The sequence below is a fragment of the Amblyomma maculatum genome, chromosome 5, assembly GCF_055883805.1.
Source record: "Amblyomma maculatum isolate TAMU_Amacu chromosome 5, ASM5588380v1, whole genome shotgun sequence".
Classification (NCBI taxonomy): domain Eukaryota; kingdom Metazoa; phylum Arthropoda; class Arachnida; order Ixodida; family Ixodidae; genus Amblyomma; species Amblyomma maculatum.
The window spans coordinates 160264417-160282170 of NC_139348.1; the positions used below are offsets into that span (position 1 = coordinate 160264417).

The 17754-nt window shown below is 44.1% G+C and overlaps 2 protein-coding genes across 7 annotated transcripts in view; one reads left to right on the top strand and one right to left on the bottom strand.

Moving 5' to 3' along the window:
- Positions 1–14537, top strand: part of l(2)k05819 (transmembrane protein 94-like protein l(2)k05819) — a 55625-nt gene extending 41088 nt beyond the window's left edge. For all 3 annotated transcript variants that reach the window (XM_084604848.1, XM_084604846.1, XM_084604847.1), the window contains exons 25-29: positions 526–668; positions 1673–1770; positions 6506–6599; positions 7191–7355; positions 8248–14537. In XM_084604848.1, coding sequence (XP_084460974.1) covers positions 526–668; positions 1673–1770; positions 6506–6599; positions 7191–7355; positions 8248–8320 — 573 coding nt within the window. In that variant the 3' untranslated portion in view covers positions 8321–14537. The remainder of the gene's footprint in view (positions 1–525; positions 669–1672; positions 1771–6505; positions 6600–7190; positions 7356–8247) is intronic.
- Positions 14538–15105: 568 nt separating this feature from the next.
- Positions 15106–17754, bottom strand: part of LOC146190124 (uncharacterized) — a 68669-nt gene continuing 66020 nt past the window's right edge. For all 4 annotated transcript variants that reach the window (XM_084604849.1, XM_084604851.1, XM_084604850.1 and 1 more), the window contains exon 3: positions 15106–17315. In XM_084604849.1, the coding sequence (XP_084460975.1) occupies positions 15519–17315 (1797 nt within the window). In that variant the 3' untranslated portion in view covers positions 15106–15518. The remainder of the gene's footprint in view (positions 17316–17754) is intronic.

Genomic DNA, 17754 nt, shown 5'->3' on the forward strand with positions numbered 1-17754 from the left:
CCCCGGCGGAAATCATGAACCGTGCCTGCGCGCTCAACTGCCGACGGACCCCCGAGCGAGTTGTGACAGCTGCACTCCTGGACTCGGACTGGGGAGAGGAGGTCTCCAGATTACGCCGGGAGGAAAGAGGGAGCCCGCGGCAGCATCGCTACAGGAGACTGGGAGGCGGTGAGGGGTGGCCAGTGTGCCCTCTCCTCCGCCAACCTCCTTAACAGCGCGCGTAGCTCGCGTTCTAATTACGCGCTGCCGTTATAATGGCGGCAGAGGATTGTGAATCCCCAGACGGAAGCCTTCAACACTGCCGCATTATACCCTTAAATGCATTGCTTAAATTCTCTCTCATTATTTTCCAAATGCTCGGGTAACCCTAAAACACATTCCAGTAAGCCTTGTGTGGGACTGCGCAGCCTGGAATCCTACTTCAGTGTGGCAGTTAGCAATGGCTCGTAATAATTTACTCCAAGGAGCTTTGGCACTCCCTTTTCCTCCAGGTGCCATGTTTCATTCTTCTCCTCTTGTCTGCAGGCGGTGCTGTTCTTTGTGTTCTGCTACTGTGCCAAGTTCTGCCCGTCGGTGCTGGTGGCCCTGGCCTGCTTTGCCCTGGCTCTCACCCACTCCTGCCAGACAGGGGGATTCATTCCCTGCTGGCCCTACTTCTCACACGGAGGGTGAGCGTGGGGAGGTGCTTCACCACTGATTTTAGTATTTAACATGTAGAAACAACTGTGGACTGTGGGGACTGTGGGGGACACTGTTGAAGTGGGCTCCGGATTAATTTGTTCAGCTGTGCATCTTTAACATGTGCCGACATTGCCCAGTACACTGGCTTTTTTTATGTTTTGCCATGGGCCACATATGTTCGCATTTTACAATTTTTAGAATCTTTCCTACTTTCTTTTTTTGAAAAATGGCACGGAGGTCATGTATTATGACTTTAAATTTCCACATGGCCAGCTGGCCACTGCAGATGTTATTCACGTTAGTTCTTGGCTGAAGGGCCCTAGGGGGCAAGGCACTGAACACTTGTAGCATAGGGCCATCTGTGCTCGTGCATTCAGGGACCATGTACATAATGATCACCATACAAAGCCTGTCGTGAATCTCACAAATTGACCTGTTCCTATTGACTCCGCCACGGTGGTCGAGTGGTTAGGGCACTCGACTGCTGTGCCCGAGGATGGGGGATCGAATCCCGGCCGCGGCGGCCACTTTTCGATGGAGACGAAAAACCAGGTGCCCGTGTGCTGTGTGATATCAGTGGACGTGAAAGAACCTCAAGTGGTTGAAATGTTCGGAGATCTCCACTACGGCATCTCTCATAGCCCAGGACACTTTGGGACGTTAAACCCATTAAACGAAACCAAACTTTTCCTATTGATCAGCTGTGACTGGCAATTATATTCATCAATGGAGAAGGGGCTAGTTGAAAGGCTTGTGAAAGTTTTTGTGATGGGATGTTTGTGTAATTTTCAGCCCTAATGGGGGGTACAAGAGAGAGCATGGATGTTATGACTTCTTAAACTCTGCCAAGCGATAAACTTTCACACAACTTTTGCGATGATATTACTTACCTAGTTGAAGTGACACACCGCTTTGAGAGGGAGCGAGCATTATGCATCTCTCTTTAGGAATGGATGACAAAAGCTGTTCGCTTTGGCCTCCCTCTTTGCAGGTCAGCGGAGGGTGCGTCCCCAGAGCCAGCCGTGTCCTGGGTGTCCGGCCTGGCCCTCTGCCAAAACGTAGCTGCCTTCCTTCTAGTCCTTTACTTTGGTTAGTCCTCAGGGACCTTCTAACTTTGTTTAATAGCCTTATTATCTTTGAGTACGCAGAACTCTCTGTTATCAGGACCGTCTTGCCAACCATCCGGATTTTATCAGGTTTTATTGTTTTTCTGGCCGTCGCAATATTTTCTTCAATGCTATCAATAGCAGTGAGCCTCAAGATGATGTCAGACAGTCTGGTTTAAGTTTATGCAATGAATACCAAAAAGGAAGTGGCCCAAGACATCAACTACTGTTTAGCAGGAAGCATTTGTTTCTGCCTTTTACCACTGTGAAACTCTTTTTGAGCCGCTTAAAAGGGTAAAAGTGTACAGGGATATTCACAGTGCCATGGGTGCTATTTGCAATTTTCTTTGGTATCGACAGCTTTGGTACCGACAGCGTCTTAGATACAGCCGTTCTGTTCTCAAAAGAAGCTGCCCCACTTCCCATTAATTCCCATTAATGAAAGGCAGTGGGACCAGTGCAGAGCAGCAGACAGTTGTCATGAGATAACCATATTGACAGACTCATTTTCTCAGCAGCAGCAATAAGATTTCAGTCCGAACAAATGGGTATGTCTGAATCCTAATCAAAGTAAATAACTGTGATTTTTAAAAATGCACTTACCGATGAAAAGGTTGGAAGCACAGAGCTGCACCATTTAATGCCTCGCTCATTCCATGACTGTTATAAAGCTTCAGTAGAAGACTATATCTCTATTGGACTGCTGACTGCCTGATTTCTGGCGTCTTTATTCTCAAGTTAATGTCTACAGGGCATTTTACTGTTCTTTGCTTATTTGATGCGAGTGTGCATCTGAGAACATGGAGGAATTGTTTCACGCTGTGACACGGTAGCTCTGGTTAAGTGAGGCTAACTTCTGTACCTGAAAACAGTATCAGAGTGCAACTGTGTTTTCTGTTTCTATGCATAAAATTTAGTAATTTTAATTCCAAACTTTTCAGTGCATAAATTATGTGCTAACCAATATTTTATTTTACGATATTTTAATTCTTAGTCAAAATTACCCCATAGCCCTCCACTATGGCTCCTCTTTCTCTCTTTTCCCTTTCACTCCCACCTTCCTCCCTTTCCTTAAGGCATGGTTCAGGTGTCTGCAGAAACAAGTATGGCAGATACTGCGCCTTTCTTTTCCTTTAAGCCAATTATTATTATTTCTTCATAAGTTTCGCTATTGTTCAATACATTTTCTCGTTTTGTAATTTTTCATGTATATTGCAGCTCCACATTTTTCTTTTTTGTGCACCAGTCTGAAGAACATTGATGTTACTAAATATGCTTGTACTTCCCAGCATTTTCCACTTCAAATATTATTAGAGAAAATGTAGCTCCTGTAACGCCCCCACATAAGGGGCTTTCTATGAAGCAGCAAACAATATTTCGTAATTTGAGGTACCGTATTTGCACGATTCTAACGCGGGCCTTTTTTTTTTTTCGAAAATAAGTGTTTAAAGATACATGCGCTTTACAATCGGACTCAAAACTGAAAGACCTCAAAACCGAAATCAGAATCTCAAAACCCGAAACTAAGCAGCTCTGTAAACTATGGCCAGCCACACTGCCGTCGGTATCATTGATATCGGCAAGCCAGTAAGATTCCAGTGAGCTGCCTCTATCATTTTGGTTCAACATATCCAGCCGCTCGAGATGTGCATAAACAAGCCCGTAAACCTGTTCAACAAAAGAAAAAAAAAAAAAGCATAAAGGATTGTGTGCACGCAGCGTACAGCGACACTCTCTGTGAGCAGGCTCTAACATCAGCAGGCGGTCCCAAGAAAGTTATGCTTGGAGACATTGCGAGATGAACTCATGGTGCGTGGAAAGCCCTCCCACTAACACTGGTCGTGCGTGCATTTCAAAAATGGGCCATTTCAACGCCTTACATGGTACTAAAGATGGCCTTTCATGGTCGGTGGACTGTGAGAAAGAGCTGTCTTCCGTCTCTGATGGCGAGTAGCCTGTAACGTCCACGTCTCGTTCCTGTGTTCGTGTGTGCCGATTTAGTGTCATTAAATGTTTTAAGCAATTTTCGGATGCTTGTTTACTGCATTATTTTTTGTGCACGGAAGAATTGGCGCCAAGTTATTATTGTGGTTTCCAGGCGTTGAATGTTACTGCGCGTTACCAATCGGGTGTGCGTTAGAATCATGCAGAATACTGAAATTTCGAGGTACTTTATGCAATAAAACAAAAAAAAAGAAATTCATCTTTGTGAATTTTTGAAATACTATTATTTTTCTTCTTGCATTATAAACCAAATGTTGTAAATATTTGTAATATTTTTCACCATAGTTTTAAATTTCAGAAATACAATTTCACATCAGTGCCTAACATTTCTTCTTGAAATGCGCATAATCAAAGTGTACATTTATTAGGCTTCATTTACGTGTCCTTTGTACTAATCTAGCAAACATAGCTTTTCCGCTCAAAAATAATGACTAGAACCTGCAAAAAGAGATTGTTTTTCCCTTACACGTATGTCCCCTTCAGGCGCAAAAAAAAAAACCTCTGCAATAAAAGACATCTGAGGGCCATTTTCGGTTCTCCACACTTCAAATGATGTGTTCTGAAGAAACTGAAAGAAACATTTTATTTCTTCATTGTCGTTTGCGATGTCCCCATTTAGGGACAAGGCGTCTCAATATAGAAAAAGTAATGCATGCTGCTAGTGGAAAGTGCAATAGTGTTCTTAGCAAGATATTGGGTACAAAGTATAGTTGACAGAATATTGCTCTACTTCTTAATTAAGCCAAGCACTTCATAGTCTACTTGTAGTGAAATAAGACAAAGCAATTGCTCTGAGCAGACGCGCAAAAAGATATGACACGTTTGGCAGCGAATTCGACACTTCGCTATGCATCTTTTACGGCGGCAGTGCTGTGAGTTCGGTGTGTTCTCATGCTCCAGCCATTGGTTGTAGCCATCGTAACTAACAGTGGCTGTCGGTATCAAATGCAGGCTAGCCTTCTTCACAACAAGCTCTGGGTACTCACTGCTTGGCCAACTGCAATATTTTGGAGGTGTTCTGCTGCACGCGATTAGGCTGTTCACAGCGTTAGTTTGGAAGGCCATCATGTGCAAAATACTTTTCTGTGCAAGCTTCACAGCATTCGCATCTCTCAGGTATTCTATCCAGGCATTGCACAGCAGAAAAGATAGAAAGTGAGGAATTACCGGACACTTTCTGGTTCTTGCCCAAAAAGGGTACAATGACATAACAATGACAAGTTTGGGGTGTTTTAAAGCATTGAAAACGGCGCTTTTTATTGCCTTTTTGCACAGGAGGCGGCTCAAAGTAAGAAAGTGATGCCGCACACTCAGAAAAGGAGTGTGCCGGGAGAGGAGGGTTTGAGGCGCCCTGTCCATGAACAGGGACACTAACGTTTGAAAGTGCATGCAGGGCTAAATGCTCTCGTTACAAGGATGATAGCATAGTCACGGGCCCCTGTTCCAATGAATGCATGCTAATATTTTGGTCAGTGCAGATTCTTTACAGTGAAAAATGACATAAAACAAGAAGCGCTTACTGTTAGCTCCATAGAACATAGCCATTATCCATTTTTTTTCCATGCTTTTCAGGCAAAATTTTGTTGACTTCATCTGAGATGGCGCCGCTTGACCATTAAAGTGGCTCAAGGCAGGTGTTTTGAAACATTCAAAATGGCGTTTTTTATTGCCTTTTTGCACAGCATGGTGCACAAAGTTCGCATCCTCAGATGGAGACACGGCGCCCAAAGGGGATGTAGTAACAGCTCCATAACCATGCTGGCAGCCGCTTTTGACACAAGATGATACACTGGGTCGCCCCTTTTTATAAAATCTGGAAGTTAAAAAAAGTAATAGCACTGGTGTGCCAAATTACTTGAACGAGACTAGTGCTAGACATGTTGCAAGTCAAAAATGAAGCGGCACTGTTCGCTGTTTTTGTGCAGGAGGCAGTTACGTATGCTAATCCATAACTAAAATGGAGTAGCTTTCCTTGAGTATGAAATTTTTAGTGCCATTGTTGTAGGCCACCAGAAAGGTAATCATTTTTCGTAACTGCAGCTCTATTCTTAAGTTACTTTACTTTTCACCTCAGACTAGCCCTGGAAAAACCAGAAATGTCCTGCCTTTTCAATGCATTTTGAACTTTTTCCAGGCGGCATGTCAATCTCCTACCAGACATTCCTACCTTCCCATTTCATGTGACATGGCGTTGCCATGTTTACTCAGGTGTAGTCACTTCCAGTATGCACAGCCATCCGCCATGTTGCATTTCCCCAAGTTCTTTATGTTCTCTTTTCAATGCATGAATATACATGTGCGGCATAATGCCATCTTTTCGGAAATCATCCCATAGCAGCACCATTTGATGCTGTGCAACTTTAGTTGAATCTTTTCAGTTCTCCATCTGATTTTAGTACTACATATTTATTGATTTCAGCAAATTGGCTGAATTAGTAGCGAAGGATACTCCTGCTTAGTGTGGGTAGCTACCTGTATCTGTTGCACTCTGCACACGTGCAATACTGGTTTTCCTAACCCTTGTCTTGCACAACATGGAACACTCTGCACATATGAGAAACACATGTTGAATGCATGTTTTTCAGCAGTTCATTCCTGAACGGTGTCACCAGAATGTTAGCAACATTTGTGAGAAGTGTAGAACTGCCACCTGTGTAAGCTGCGTGATCTGCCGACACTGCAACTCTGTTTGCAAACTATGTTTCCCTCCCCAGTGGCCATCTCGATGAGCTTCGTCCACCGGTCAAAGCCCTCGTGGAAGCAGAACCCAGCCACAAATCGTTGGTGGCTGGTCACAAGTCTGACAGTGTGAGTAGCACACGCTCTTATCTTTGTACCTTCCATTATCTTATCTTGTCTAAGAGATCAGCCATTCAATGCAGTGCTGGTTTTGACAAGTTGCCACAGCTCTGCTTAGTGTTCTGGTACTATTCCGAAACTGCATACAAGAGAACTCATGTTACTCACAAGGTGTTTTGGATTGTGCGCACTTTCCCTTGCAGAGGTGCTTGTGCAAACAAAATTGTTTTACTATTTAGTGCTGTCATTGTTGCCATTAACTCAGCCTCAACTTGGTTCATGGATGACGATAACTGTCGTCCAAAGTGGTCCAACTTTGTTTCCGCATCCAATGACACCCTGTCGCAGAGCGGCATGGTACGTAAGGTAGATTGTGCTCCCAGTTAGTTGGCTACGCCTCTAGAATCTACTTCAGCGGCAACAAGTTGGGGCTTGGAAAATAAACTTATGATTCTTGGGCCAGCTGGCTTTTTGACGGCTTCCTCCTGTTCTGTGGAGCTGCTGACCACAGCTTGACCCTAAATACTGCGTGACTTTTTCTGTAAAAGAGGTGGGCGGAGCACGTGCAGAGTTTGTTGTCATCGTGATGCGTGCTTTCAGGTTGCTGCTGCAGCTGGGCTTCTGTGCGTGCAACATTTGGGCCAGGGCTTCGGAGGCACTGGACGCAGTGCTTCCGCTGGTCCCTCAGTACGTTTGGCTCACGGGGTTCCTGTGGACCCTCATGCTCCTACCACTCAACGAGCTGGTCAAGATACACGAGATCAGGTAAACGAGCACATTGTGATTGTGCTTTCCTTACTACGGAGGATCGGAGGCGCCTTCCGTTCTTTTTCACACAACCTTTTATTGACCTTCTGTTGTTGCCGTGGAAAACAAGCCCCGTGAAGTACAGGAGGGTGCCGAGGGGTGCGCTTGACTTGCTCATCGATTTATCATATTATTGATTAACAGCGTGATTAGAAAACTGTGCAGACCACCAGCTGATGGTCCTCGTTTGAGTTTTTGCCGACCAAGTTTCATGATATCCAAATTTGATCATGAAAACCTTTCTCAAAATAAGCGGTAGCATTAAATGCACAGTGCTTGTTCAAGAACTTCGTTGTGCTGCATAAATTACTTTCAACGTGTGTCGAGATTTTCGAGTTTGACCTAACGGTGGTTTTACTGTAGCAGCAGTAATCGTAATGGTGCGTTGTAGCTTTAAGAAAGTGATTAACAGACTAGGGCGTCTGGAACAGGGCATAGCAAAAGCCTGAGGCTGGTTGGCTGTACTAATGTCGGTATGTTGGAAATGAAACTAGCTCACTGTTGTTGTCATCACAAGAGCAACCGCTGTTCCCATGCTTTATTTTGATTGATCTCTTGGGATTGGTAGTCTTTGGTTGTCAATATGAGGAATGAACTCCTTGCTGTTCAATACTGAACATTCTAAGCCTCTGTCCCACCATATTGACAACCAGTCGGCTCAGGAATTCTTTTCCTAAAATAAAGGCATTCATTCATTATTTGTTTTTTGTTTTTATGCCTCAGATGCTCCCGTGGTGAAGTATATATGATAAAGGAGTCATTACAATGTGCAAATTATGTTCAGTGAAATTATCTTTCAGTCTACAGTAGTGTGAGGTCATTTCTCCTCCCTTCTTCTCATGTTTCACAGGGCGAATCGCCGGCAGCAGAAAAGGGCGCGGCTAGAGTTTGGAACCAAGCTTGGCATGAACTCACCATTCTGAGGAAGTCTCCACGGCATGAATGAGTTTCGAGTTGGCTTCGTACACGCTGTGGTGACGTAACCCTTGTGGCACAATGTTTAGTGATACCTTTTAAAGGTGGCTGCCCACTTGGCAAAAGCAAGGCCGTTTCCTTCCAAGTTCCTGATGAACAATTCACGTGTTCCAACATGGCCTACAAACTGAATGAGTGTTTCAGTGAACAGAAACGAAGCTCCCAGGAATGCACCTTAGTATGTGAAGAAACTCATGGTGCATTGGTCCTGGTGGTTGCTTTGTTGCCAACATTCAATGCTCCTAGAGCTACTCTGTGATGGATTAGGTGAACAGGATCATTGTGTTGTAAACTGTGGTGAAAAATCAAGACTTGACGCATCAGTGGACTGACAAATGGACATCTTTGTGGACTGTGTTGAACCTTGCCAGCTTGTTCGAGTAGGAAGTGATAAGTCGTGTTCAGCTGAAGACATTTTGTGAAGAAGTCTGTCAATATCTTTTGTTGGCATGAATTTCACCACCACAATGGTGGAAGCTCTTGTGGGCTTTTGAAAACAGTTGACTCTCAATAATTCATGCTCAAAGGGGACATCAAAATTTGTTGAACAGTTTGAACATGTATATTTGCAACATGCATGTTCAAATTTAAAGCAGCTTTTGTGAAGGGACTGTGAGAACAAATTTAAGAGCTCCTATAACCTACTAAATGCCTGAAGAATGAAATGCAGAAGTCGTCACCTTTTTCGCAGGAACGTTGTCAATTGGAATCAACTAATGAAAAGCTCTTTAAAGGAGCAAGGACACCAGAGTTTTTATTACATGTTGTCTTTGAATTGATACATCAGACATCAGCATACATGCATCACCTCATGGTATTTCTCTGCGACTGCTAAATAATTTATATTGGAATTTCTTCTAGATGCTTTTTTGGTTTCATCAACTAAAAGAGGTTAGGGATTTGTAGTTTGGTGTTTAGGTAGCACGAGACATAAGAAAAATGGCAGTATAGCTATTCCATATAGAATTCCATTTGTTATAATTCTAGCTTTTGAGGCAGCTTGGCTTAATTCTTGCCAAATGGAAGCTTGGGCGAGTTGGTTTTTTTGCAACATAGCGCTAAATAGACAGGGACGGGCGCGTCCCGTGTGTCTTGCTGTGTCCCTGCGTCTATTTAGCGCTATGTTGCAAGAAAAGCTTAATTCTTGTTGTGAATTAAAATTAGCGGTCGTAGATAAATACTATGGGAGGATCCACATATTGTAATATCTAATTGCTAAACGATGAAAACACTGACTAAAATTTGGTGTCTATAATTTTCTAAATACAATTTTCTCAGATTGATTAGGAATCAGGAAATTAGGAATTTAGAAAAATTGATTTTTACAGAGCACAAGTTGTTTAGTGTTGTCTTTGGTGTCTTTAATGCAAATGACATTGACAGGGATGCAGTGTCAGTTCAAGTAATGTGGCTGCTTTTATTTAAATGTAATTTTTCATCCACTATGTTTTCGTGGAAGCTCTATAGCTTTCCTTTATAGCCGTGTGGCAGTATGGCAGTGCATGCTTATCAGCAGTCACTCTTTTTATTTTGTATGTCCTAACAATTGAGTTCCAATTAATGAGAGCCCACTGTATTGTGTTTTTTTTTTTAGTGCCAGACAATTTGGCTTGAACTTGAAGATGTAGGTGTTTGATGTGTGCGTAGGAAGAGAGAAGTGTTGATGCACGGTGATGTAGTAGTTAATCAAGAAAAGGAAACGAGCTTTGGCTAGACTTGTAATGCAGTAGGGTAGATAAGCAACGCTCTCTTAGAAGGATGCAAGGCACGCTAAGAAAAGGGAAATGTTGTTGCGGGTGGAAGACAGTGAGATGGAGCGACAATCATGGGAAATCTGCCGAGATGGTGTGGCCACTGTATGTGCAATACGGGTCGTGCGAGATTACCACAAGGAAATTCTGTCCTCAAGTAGACTAGCACCCCTGTCACACGGACAGTGCAAAGGTGTTTGAGAATCGGTTCTTTGTATTCAAAGGTGGACAGTGCTATGGGTGCTGTATGCCATGCAGGTATCCCAGAAACCCTTGGAAATTGTATGCTTCAATGTCAAAAGGTGCGTCCAGCCTTCTTGAAGACCTTTAAAGAATGCTCTGTGGCAGGGACATCGGGTTTTATTGCGATGATGATGTTGGTGCATCACTGGCATAGGCGCTTTTGACTACTGTGCAGCACTAAGTGAACAGTGTTGAGATCAGGTTGTGTGGTGAACACCTGGGCTTCCTCTACATTGAGATCACAGCATTCTCAACACTATAACTATTGCAAATGCCTCACCTTATACTCCAGTTCAAGTTGGGTTATGTGGAGAACATTGGGGCACATCGTCAACACTTCATTACAAATGCTGAAAGTGATCATTTCATTCGAGTCTTGTGCAGTGAAATTCATAATCAGACCACAGTGACACAATGAATATTGCTGCAGCTTCGTCGCAGTGTTATCTCTTTGAGCCACTTGAGATTTGCCTAACTTCTATTGAAAGGCTTGCAGACTTGTGTTGTCAAGTTTGTCATCATAGCAACAATGGAGGACTTCTTCAGGAAATGCGGGAGATGTCGTACTGGCAAGAAAACAGACATAAAAAGGGCCATGTTGATGCTGGACACCTAAATTGCAAACACAAATGCAAGCCTTTAAAAACCAAGTCAATGAGGCTTGAATGTAAGTAAAGGGGCATGCTTGAAAGCTTTAATAACAACAAAAACCATGGTTGCGGTTGGTACCGATTTTGATGTAGGACCAAAAGGCCACTGCAGTTTCTTTCCTCTTCATTGCTTTCTTTGGCGTTTTTACCACAGTCAAGCTCATTAGCTCAGTTGTTTATATTTGATGGCCCCATTACGTGATGCATGATGAGCCTGTGCTGCAGAAAAACACGCGACAGTGACTTGAGCAAAACATCCCAAGATGTACCGTTTCATATCTTGTTTGCTTGATGTGGCGTAGTGGGGCCTCCAATGCAGTGGCCACCAGAGAGCCCACTCTCTCCTTTGTATGCCACTGCCTGAACAGATGGCACGCACGCATTATAAAGTGCGTGCCATGTTTGTTTGAGTTCTCAGTGCAGAACCTGCAGAGCATCGTTGCCATTTTTGTGAATTGTGTCATTGTGAACAAAAAAGTGAGCGTTCGTTTCTGTGTTTGAATTAACACTGTTGCATCCTACTTTTAAGGTGGAAGAAAAGTGTCCTCAAATTTATTATCCTTATAATTTAATATTGTGCGTGTTGCATGTAACATCATCGACCAAGGAGGCAAAAGAGTGTAAACAGTTTTGTCATTTATTGGAGCTCTCTGTACATGGACATCAATTCTTTTAGAGGGACTGAACACTGCATTTTAAGCATTGAAAATTTTACGACTCAATCGAGTGCTTACTGTGTAAAGTCATTAGCTCCACAGTAGAAACATTTTATCAGTATGTGCACCCATATTTATATAGCATGACGCTGGAAATTATGATCAGCGAGCACGATGGACCGAAGCTTAATATAAATTAGTCCTGGCAGACAGTAATTAGACATTTTTAGTATAGAGTATTATTCATTTCAGTTTCCATGCCCAAGGCTGTTACAGCACAGGGATGTATACCTGTGGATCATATTTACCACTTAGGAAAAACATTTAAAAGCACTGTGGAGCCATCTAGTGGCAAAAGCTAAGAGTGCGAAGGAACTTGCTTTTTATTGAAGGGTGCATTGGACAGGAGGAGCAGGAATAACTTTATTTGATGTCCAGCAGTGTTTAGCATGGCCGGGCCTAGGTCTCCCACGTGGGAACATCGAGATCATGTCTCTTCGCCGCCATGAGGGCCGGCTGGACGGCCCATTATTTAATAAAGCATGATCAACACTACTGAAAGGGAAAGGAAACTTAAGAAAATCAGTTATATTTTCCCCGTGATTTGGTCAAACGGTGGAATACATGTAATGGTGAAATTTCACTTCAAGATGGCACTACATATTATTTCGCGAGACTTTCAGTATTCAATTAAGACTATAAATAATTTCTCAGGTATTGGAGCGCTCGACCTATACAATATGAGGCAAGATCTATTCATTTTAGATGGAAACAGATGTTGTAGTGTACCGTGTGACACTGTCGAAGGTAACGGTGCTCCAACAGACGATCAGTGCTCTCCTTTGGCAGTGCTCTCCAAAAGCACTGTCACGGTGGTGAGCAGTCCAGGTTTGATTTTATATATATATATATTTACTTTTTTTGCACACGGTGCTTCTTATTGTATTGTGTGCCACAAAGCAGCATCACTGCACACGCCTTCATGGATGCCTGCTCTCAATTTTACAAGATAGCGTGATGGCTCCAGTATCGCAGAAAAGCTGGCGGCAGCGTAACATGAAAAGGCACACGTGATTTTGTATCGAAATTGAAATGGAACTATTCTTTGTGCAATGTTCCAGGTTGCATCGTGCCATTTCGCTTCCCACGTATCATTCATTTGCTAGTCAATTAATTTGCAATGGGAATTCGAACCAAGCACATGTTTGCCTCCAATTGTGTGACATTAATTGCAAGTGTAGGTGTCCATTTAGAAGTTAGATAAATACTGCGCCTTCCTTTCCCCAAAAACCATCCTAGACAAAAAATTACAAGCTTCACGAAAGAAAAGGGCAACGTTAAAGACGTGCTGTTGCACGCTACTCTTAAGGTGAAGCCTGAGAGTCCCCCAGTTTTTTCTAAGTTGCGTGAACTGAAGCGCCCCTCCTCCGTAGTGCTTCAGTGGTGATATTGTTGGAAACTTTGCCAATTTTTTAAAGTTTGTGCATATATTTTTGATTTCGCCATGCTCACTACACCTATTTCACATAGTTCCATTGCAGTGCCATAAATGTGCAGTGTCCATTCAGGCAAATCAGGCTTGCCACTAGTAATTTGCGAAATAGATGGCCAAGTGAGGCTCAGGCATCTGATCGCCTTGGATGTCACCACCAAAGTTAGGGCCTACTGTGTGCCAGCCTCATCAGTGTTCACCAAACCGCCAGAAGAAATTTCAAACAGCGAATTGGGATGAAGTGCAATTGCAAACTAGCGCCAGAAAATGGTAAATTTTCTGAAAAACATTTGGTGCATGCATAGTCAAAGGAAATCAAACAAAGCCCAAATGGCAGCCTCAGTCTGCTAGCGAATGTTTCGACAAGTTGGGACTTGCCGAAACATTGGCTAGCCGACTGAACCTCCCTCTCAAGCCTTGTTCAGTTTCCTTTAACCTTTGTATACCCATCTTCAACATCTCATTTTACCTTCTTGCATGCATGACATGCATGATTTAAGAGTTGTAACGATAAGTTCAGAAGGATTCATTGCAAGAGACCGACTTACAGTGACTACACACATCGCTGTGCAGTGTCGGCATGTGCTGGTCCCTTGCTATGAATACTCTGAAATTTTACTCACAGTACTCGACTGGATTGGTCAGATTTAAAATTCTCTCCATGAACAGCCGCCTCATTCAAACAAAGAACTGCCACCATTTCATCCAGACTGCAGTTATGTCTACTCGACAGTACTTCAACTGCACTTCCACTTCAGTGTGTATGTGAGTGTGAGTGCACTACACTGGTGAAATGAATGCGAAAGTGCTGCACTCCGTGAACTGGTGCATCAAGTGCGTCCCAGCTGAACAGAACCCGCATCAACTCTTCCAAGTGCTTCCAGTCTCAAGGGCTGTCATATGACGCGCTTACAAAGTGCCATCACATTTCTTAAACTTGTGGTGCCAGTTCTCCACAGGATTGTGACCCTGCAAACTGTTCCTTTTCTTTTTTTTTTGGAGTAATGCTTACAGTATGTGTCCATGTCCTCTGTAGCGTCCGTGAACTGCATACACAAAATTTTGGAGTCCAGGCTGACCTGTTGAAAGACCTATTTTTGGGTGAACTTGTTCCCACTGTCAAGCACGAAGTTGTTAGATCCTCAGTGTGTGGCACAAATCATCGCTATTAGTTAAAACTGAAATGCATACAAAGGTTACCAGAATGGAACGTCATCAAAGTATGTTGAACCATTCTATATTCACTTTATTTTTACCCAAAATCTGTGCTACCAGGTGTTGTTTCGGATTATAATCGAATACTGCAGTAGAGCTCTGCTTTCATCTTGGGCGATATCAAAAGACTGGCCTGGTTGAATAAATATGGTTCCTTTCACTAAATAAGCAGCTTGATTCACTGAAAAAAACATCTTTCAAGTACTTGAAGATATCGGAAAAAAGGTTGTTTAGCACTATCTGCTGAGCTGCTTCTGACAAATAACTCCATGACAAATTCACATCATTAGTCCATGCGTGGTTACACAGATTACAAAACATGTCGAACAAGGTATGTTGGCTTCAATACACTAGACTCTAGACTAAACAGCAGCCTTTCTGCCTAGCCTTTACACAATATGTCCACACCTAGAAAAAAAAATGTTAGGACTATGGTTGTGAATTTGCGAGAAAAATGTTGCCATTGGAGAAATCAGACAGCAAGCAGGGACACATATAAGGACAGCCACTGGCAACTGTTTAACATGTCTACATCTTTATTTACAGGATTGGTCATAAGAGTATCAGGTTAAAATATGTACATAAAATAAAGTCTTATGATGCACTCAACACACACGCTTAACACACTCACTCGCACACAACTTTGGTATTTCACAATCGTGCTGGCAAAGAATGTCTTCTGTGGCACGAAACGCACAACAGCGTGATAAAACTGTTCGCAAGGACTTCTGTTTTTTTTTTTTTTTTTTTCAGCACAGAGATGCAGTCTGAAAGTACAGTTGATGAATTTGCTCATCACACAATGATAAATAAAAAATACAAAAACTGGCGCAGTCATCCTGAGAAGACCTGGGAACAGTCATTGACTTAGCCATTACAAAGATGTAGATTAGAACCAAAGAGAGACGGTCTGATGGATCGAAAGATAAATACGTCACAAAATGAGATTCAGGAACCATGCATGGAATAGGAACACTAGTGTCCTCTGTAGAAACGGCTGCACAGCGTTCACCAGAGGAGTTTAAAAGGTAAGGTCTGTAGCAGCTCTACAAGACGTGACAAGATGCGGTGCCTGCTCGCACTAGAGCGCCACGAAAGCACTCGTGCTTCTTTTGATAACAAATGATTTATGCACCGGTCTAATACATGTCCATGCTGCTCTTCTTGCCAAGGTAGGGTGCTGTGCGCTTGTAGTTTGTCGAGCTGCGAGGAGACGCTCGGCGTGAGAATCCCGAGCTCGTCGTTCCAGTGCTTTGAGAGTTGTATCCAGAGCCCGAGCTGAGAGTGCCTGTGCGGTATGGCTCGCGCTTGATGCATCGGAGCACATTGTCCCTCAGGTACGTGCCAACCTTGTGCGTGCACGAGAAAGCAACAAAGATGCCCAGCCCTTCCAGCGTGTTCAGAACAATGAAGAGGTACCACAGCACCTCGACATCGCAGTACCCGGCCACAAAGCCCAAGATCCAGGACAGGCCCATCATGATGGCAAGCCGGACATATAGAGTGAAATTGCGCCTCGCCGCACTGGTGGAACGTTGGCCACTGGACCTTGTCGTGCTCACCACCATTACAGCGGTGGAGGTGAAGAGGATGACGTTGAGGAGCATGAGTGCGGCAGCAGGACCGGCAAAAAACACGAGGAGGGCCTTCCTTTGGCCAAACCAGCAGCCATGGCGCCCAAACAGAGGTCTAAAGTCCTCGGCGATGCCGGCGGAGCGGTCGTCGAAAAAGACTGCGAGACCAACGACGACGGCTGGCAGGGCCCACGAGAAGAGGCTGTAGAGAGTGAAGCGTTGCCACTGGGTGCCAGAACTGACCCGCAGTTCCCGCGTGGCGACGCGCAAGGTCCGCCAGACATCGAACGCCATGGTGCTCATCCAAAAGAATGAAGAGAGGAAAAAGTAATATGTCATGACCGCAAAGGCTCGGCAAGCTTGTGCATGAGGCTCGCCAATCATGCCAACAAGAAAGCTGAGGTAAGCAGCCAGGAGGGCAAACGAGAGGCTGGCCAGGTTTCGTCCAGACAGGTTCCTCATTTCCGGCACCAAGACAAACACGATAAGGTGTGCCACAAGGCAGGTGACGGACACACCAAGACCCACAGCAGAGACGTAGCCCATAGTTCTAGAAAACTTGGCTATCTCATTGGTTCCATTGAAAATAATGCACACAAGGGCCTCAAGGCCTGGAAACTCCAGCCTAAAGCTGTCGGGAGCAAAGTTGCGATCATACCGCATAGCATAAAGGTAGCCGTTGGGCCTGATCACATACTCTCCCTTCTTCAACAACGTCTTCCGGCATGTGAGGAACTCGTGAGCGTAGGGTGAAGACTCATTGCCACTCCTTGGCTGAATTAAGCCTGCATCATCATCGTCAGGATATTTATTCTTGACACATTTATCACCTTCAAGTACGTAGCCTTCGAGGCCACACAGGACATTCCGGCATGTCTTGTAGAATGGGTCGTACAGCTCACCAAAATCACAGCGCTGCTTCTTGCCTACAATATTGCCAGCAGAGGGACTGACATCCATGAGTATGCTGAAGCTGAAGCCACGAGGACTGACAAAGCTGGTGTCGCTGTAGAAGCCGCAGATCTGAAGTGGGGCGGTGTCGTTGTTACACACCATGCACTCTGGGTTACGATAGTTCACACCGTAAACGTTGACCACCGACTGGTACGACAGACACAGCCTCTCAGTCTCCGTACCGGCCCAGCTGGGATCGCACGTTGACACAAAGGGATTGCAGGTGAATGCACTTGATAGGTTCTGGGGTGCATATTCCAATACACAGGCAAAGAAGCGTGGAATGTCACCAGGTGCAGTGAACCAGACACCCCAGCTAGTATTTGTGGGGTCCAGCTGGATGTTGTTTCGGATGTCTTCACCGGTCATGTTGATGAGACCGTAGAACTCTTTGCAGTCCAGGTTCACCTGCGTGGAATTGGACATTTGCAATAAGCCATCTAACTACTGCAGTCTGCAGACCTCCCATAACTGCTACTGTGTTTCTCTTATCAACCAGATGCAGCTCTATGTTTATCCATACCACAGCCAGGAAGTCCAATTAGCTCAATGACCAAGTATTTGGGGCTGAAAGGAAGGGGTGTGAACAGAATCATCATACTGCGTATGTAATAAAAACTTCTAGAGAGCACTTTGGACCACTAAAGTGTGGTGAGGCGAAAGTCATTACAGCGCGGTAGATCATAGCCCTCCACTACGGCACCTTTATCTCCTCTTTTTTCACTCCCTGTCGGTGGAGAATTGTGACAGATACTGCACCTTTTCAAATCCTGTAAATTAATTTCAAACGCCATTGATGCCTGCTGTACTAACGCCTCCTAGATATCTGAGTCTGCTTCTGTTCCCT